Source organism: Pteropus alecto, unplaced genomic scaffold (assembly GCF_000325575.1).
Source record: "Pteropus alecto unplaced genomic scaffold, ASM32557v1 scaffold24, whole genome shotgun sequence".
Classification (NCBI taxonomy): Eukaryota; Metazoa; Chordata; class Mammalia; order Chiroptera; family Pteropodidae; genus Pteropus; species Pteropus alecto.
The window spans coordinates 7,826,296-7,831,808 of NW_006439192.1; the positions used below are offsets into that span (position 1 = coordinate 7,826,296).

General features: G+C 45.9%; 1 protein-coding gene across 2 annotated transcripts in view; it reads left to right on the forward strand.

Moving 5' to 3' along the window:
- The window catches only part of RNF122 (ring finger protein 122), a 12,946-nt gene that overhangs the window by 4,410 nt on the left and 3,023 nt on the right, over positions 1–5,513 (forward strand). For both annotated transcript variants that reach the window (XM_006916320.3, XM_006916319.3), the window contains exon 2: positions 1,032–1,188. In XM_006916320.3, the coding sequence (XP_006916382.1) occupies positions 1,032–1,188 (157 nt within the window). The remainder of the gene's footprint in view (positions 1–1,031; positions 1,189–5,513) is intronic.

Consider the following 5,513-nt stretch of genomic DNA (forward strand, 5'->3'; position numbering starts at 1 on the left):
GTTCTTTTTCCAGCTATGACTTGGCTGCCATCATTCCAGGTATTTTGAAGAGATGTGACCAAAAAAAAAAATCTTCCCTTTTCCAGCAGACATTCTTTGTTTCTTTTGCCAGAACTGTCACATACCTACCTCAGCACCAAACCCTGGCAAGGGGAAGGTGACTACCATGATTGGTAGACCAATCAGGATTCACCCCTGAGTCATGTGAGAAGGGGAATGCATCTAGTAGCTAGCCTGTGCTTCCCAAGCTGAATGCGTTGGAATATGCTGAGGGCTTTGTTAAAATGTAGATTCTGATTTACTACTACATCTGGGATGGGCCTGAGGTTCTGCATTTCAAAACAAACTTCCATGGAAAGGCATTGCTGCTAGGCAATTGCACAATGAGGCTTTGAGTAGAAAGAGGCATGGTGGCAGTAAAAGTAAGCTGGGACCTACCCGCCCCCGCCCCCCTCCTGCCACCGCTTTCCAGCCTTGGAGTGAACAATTTCTATTCTGGTCCTGGTGCAGCTTGTCGCTTGGAGCAGGTGTCTTAATGACAAATGACCTTTGCAATTTATCAGACATATTTCTTATGCCATTCTTGATCCTCTCTGTATTTTACTTGTTTTCATATGACAAAGTGAAGCTTAGAGAAGTAACTTTGTAAAGGTATCAGCTAGGGGAGGTGGAGTTGGAACCCCAGTGTTTTCTCACCTAAGGTTCTGTTTGCTTCTGTACCATATGTACCATGTGGGCTCTACCTGATAGAAGTATTTCCATTTTCTGCCCATTGCCTGAAGCCTCCTTGATCCCCTAGATGGAAATGCTGTTTCAAGTACTATGTGTAGTAGTCCATTTCATAGATTGCTTAAATTTACCATGATCACATAGCTAGTAAGTGTTAGAGATACGATATATACTTAAGCCTTTAATCAGAGGTTTAGGAGCCCAACACCTGCTAGTTCTCTCTGTCCTTGCTGACACAGAGTGCCATCAGCCCCACTGGTAAATTTACATCTGTAATATTTTTCCTTCTCCTTTCTTTGCAGGGTGTTTCTGCGGCCTGGGACTGGTTAGTACTAACAAGTCCTGCTCAATGCCACCCATCAGTTTCCAAGACCTTCCCCTCAACATCTACATGGTCATCTTTGGCACAGGCATCTTTGTCTTCATGCTTAGCCTCATCTTCTGCTGCTATTTCATCAGGTGGGTGGCTCACTGTCTGACCTACGGTGGGAAGTCAGGGAGGAGGTGTCCAGGAGCAGGGTGAGCCGAGTGAGGCTCCGCAACAGAGTCACTAGCCTCCTGCTGAGGCCCCTGCTTTTGGGTACCGGGCTTAGACTGCCCTTCACTGAGCCCCTGAGGCCTGGCGTTTCTATTTACATCAGCCTATCAAACTAGTTGTCCCAGAGCATACAAGGTCACCATGGGTTGGGCTGCATCCCGCCTTTTAGCCAGTTATTCTAAGGTTGCCTAGAATTTCTGTTTGACCAATATCATTGGTGGTCCCTGAACTGCCTCTAGCCCCCACTCACACCCTCTGGGTGTCGGGGATACGTGGGCATGTTACACCAGTGGCATGTACCTCTGCCCACCTAGGGAGTCTTGTTATATACCAAATGCTGATATTAGCAAGCTGATATCTGGAGAGCTGCTTGTTTATTCTGTCCTGTAAGCTCTTAGGTTTGAGAGTGAAAAAAGTAAAAACGTCACTCTTATTGTGTAGGGATCCAAGGAAGGACTGGAGCTTGGCAGGGCTAGCCAAGCTCCAGAAACGGTTTCTCCTCCTGTTGCTAAGACATGGGAACTGGTGGCTGTTTTCTACCAAAAATTTGGGGCATGACTGGTATTTAGACTGGAAATTAAAGTAGTGTTTCTGACAAGGGCGTGCATCGTACTGACTGTCCTATACATTGGGGAGTGTTGAGAGCATCCCTGACCAGCAGAGCGTGCTAGTGGTCCTTAGAGTCACTGAAATAATTACCAAATGCCTGAGTAGACTGGCTGAGGTCTAGGCTAGTGCCTGATCAAATCATTTAAGATTAAATTAAGATACAGGAAAAATGGAGTAGTGGCTCCTCACAGAGATGTCCTAGTGAGTTTCAGTGTTTCACCTGGAAAGAAGCTAGACACTTGTTCCTGTTACTAAGGTGGAGGAGCACCCTCTAAGAAGAGGAAGTGCCCTCAGGCCCTGTTCCCCGTGCTCTAAGTCAGTTACTATGAGCCTCTTCCTTCTCAGAACTTTTAAAAAGTACCTAGGACTAGAATTTTCCACTCAAGGCACTATCTTCTCTGCAAATTCTTATTTTCTCTCATATAATTAAGTGTGGGTGAGTGTAAATTTCCCGTATCTCCCCACTCCTTCCCCTTTCCCCAAGCTTGTTTTCTTGCTCAAACTCTTATGTCTTCCTGACCACCAGCTACCCCCATCTCCCCACATGAAGCAATTTATGAAATTCCCCAGAGACTGAGATGTAGATGTTCCAAATGCCAAAGATTTGTGTGTGATGCTGGGAGGAGTCTATAAAACCAACTTATTTGGTCCCTACGCACACGCAGGCTCACGCAGGCTCACACAGGCTCACGCAGGCTCACGCAGGCTCACGCAGGCTCACTCAGGCTCACACATGACAAGTTGTAAAGGTGGTCAAGCAAAGAAAATCCAGAAAATCACTCTGGGCCAGTAAGTGCATGACCAGGGTCCATTTCTTAATTCTGCCACTAGTAAGTGTGACTTCAATTTTAGCTATTCTTCAGTAAGTGCCACCTGCGTGCCAGGCATCGTGGTTGGCATTTTATATTTGGCTTAGTCCTTAGAGCATACCTCCAGTTTGGATTATTAGCCCTCTTTATAAATGAGGAAGTTTATGCTCAGGCAGTTAAGGATTTTCTCAAGGTCATATACAGTGGAATAAATAGAGATGGGCTAGTCTAGTGACAATTAACTAGAATCTTCAGATTCTATAAGTTTGCCTTTTCTGAATGGAAGGTAGAGGGCAGCTGTGGCATCTATGGCCACCCCCTTACAGCTAGAGATTAGGGTCCTGCAGAACAGTCTGGGATCTGGGAATGGTTATTCATTTTTGTTTGGCTGGACTGAAAGAACAGAGCAGCAGAACCACATGATACCAAAAGCTTTCTCCACGGCGGGGCTGCTCGGCACCACCTGTCCCTTCTGCGGTAATCTGTCCCTTTACCCCTCTCCCCCCACCTCCCCCGCCAACCCTCTGCTCTGCAGCCTGCCCAAAGCCAGTTGATCCTGCAGTTTCATGGTTCCAGAGGCTCACTGGTGTGTGGCAGCCTGTGGGTGTCTATATATAGAAAGACGCAAGCACAGAAGCCACTTCCTCTCCCTGCTTCTTGGTTTCCTCCTCAGCCAAAATAGGCCCATGACCCCTGCTTGTGACCTGGTGAGCTCATTGGCCAAGGCGAGCCTCTACTGCCAGCTCCTCTCTCATTCTCCTCCACTGCCAAGGGCTGACCTCTGCCCTACACAGGATGGAGGGGCCAGTGAAATACAAATAGGCAGGAAAAGAACAATTATTTCAGGATCTGGCTGCATTGTTTGTTCCAAAAGGGAAAAGAAGCAAAGGGAGAGCCCACTGGCAGTAGCTAGAAATGGTGTCATTGAAATCGGTATTTTTAGTTGCTTTGCTCACCCAACAGCTGAGAAGGCCACCTGTCCAAAGTTGTTGGCACTATATCCCCTGCTGGGGTGGCCCAGGGTCTTTGCTTTTTGTTTTGTTTCTTTTGCAACCTTTTGGGCCCTATTTTATCACAATCTGTACCTTCTTGATCCATAAATCTGCATGTAGGGTGAAGGTACAGCTCTGAAGCCCTTTACTGTTCTGAGCATCCTGGCTTCTGGAGTTTTCCTTGGGTAAGACCATTAAAGGGAGACAGCAGACAGAAGGGACGAGGGTGGAGGAGGGCACCCCAGGCATCCTAGGATACAGCAGGCAGAAAGGCATTGCACACACTACATAATTATAACCATGTTGCAGTTGAGGCTCACAGGATGTGTGGCATCCTCTTATTTGAGTTAAGACGCAGGCTCTTCACCACTTCCTTATTTACTCTGCACAGTGTCTCGCTCGGTGGCTGTGAGCACAATAAGAACACTCTGCCTCGGCTTAACTCAATGTCAGTCAGGTAACAGTTTATGTAAGCTTTGGATGCATCCCTCCCTGCCCTTCTCACTTGGAAATGGGGACAGAGACACGTGTGAGTGTATATGAAAGTGCAAAATGAAGGATGGGACAGTGGGAGCCCCGATTAGGCCTTTAGCCCAATCTTCCAATGACCAGAAACCCTTTAATGAGAGAAGAGAAAGGGGGCAGTAATGTACTGCCACAGATCTCAGCCTTGTGGTAGGAGTCACTTGGACTGGAGTTCCTAAGAGGCTCTAGGCACATATGGCCTCACCAGGTCCCCTGACTTCCGGTTAGGAATGATGGAGATAGGCTGGCAGCCTGATCTCATGGTTCTGTCTCACCTCTGCATCTTCCACCACTCTGGTAGCAGTTTCAGCTTTTCTGCCGTGCCCATGGGGCATCTTATCTCATGCCCTTATATAGTTTGAGATTCTCTTCTCTAACTCAAGTCAGCAATCTTTCTACAAAAGATCAGCTGTCTGAGGCTTTCCAGATCATATGGTCTCTCTCTCTATGGTACAAAGCAGCCACAGGCAATACGTAAACTGAGCATAGCTGTGTTCAAGTAATATTTTATGGACACTGAAATTTGAGTTTTATATAATTGTCACATAATACAAAACATTCTTTTGATTTCTGCTTTTAACCATTTAAGGATAAAAACCATTCTTAGCTTATTGGTCTTATAAAACAAGTGGTCAGCTGGATTTGACCCTTAGGCCAGAGTTTGCCACACCTACTCTAACTTGGTGTGTTTCTGATGCTTCCTTCCAAAAACTTAGACTCTATGATAGAAATGATCAGTGGGAGAGAAAGTACCATATGGTTCCCACACATAAGCCATAGAGCTGCCTGAAGAATTTAGAAGGTTTCCCACACTGGAAATTAAATGGCAAAAAATATAGAGATGCATAATCATGGTCTCAGATATTTTGCACAGTAAGCTAAGAGGTGTAGGCTTGTTGACTGAAAGCGTGTTTCTCAAGACCAGATCATATTCTCAGGACTTAATTGGTAAAACAGGCCACATTTTGTGTTAAGCTCAGGCTCTATAATCAGACTTTGATTCAAATTCGGACTCTGCCGCCAACTAGCTCTGAAGTTTGGTCAAGTTACTTAACTTCTGTGGACTTTAGCTTTTCCTGATCTGTAAAAAGGAAAGTGCCTCCCTCTAAAGTTTGGAATCGATGAGCACATATACCACTATGTCAGTGCAGGAATCAATGCAGAGCAAGTCCTCAATAACGATTATGCTATTGCCATTAGTAACAACATGCCAGGTTTTAGCTATTAAGAGTTAGCTGCATACAGGCCACCAGCTTGAAACGAAAAGAACACAAAGAAGGGTCTGCCAATGTTTGCCTGGCATTGTGAAGG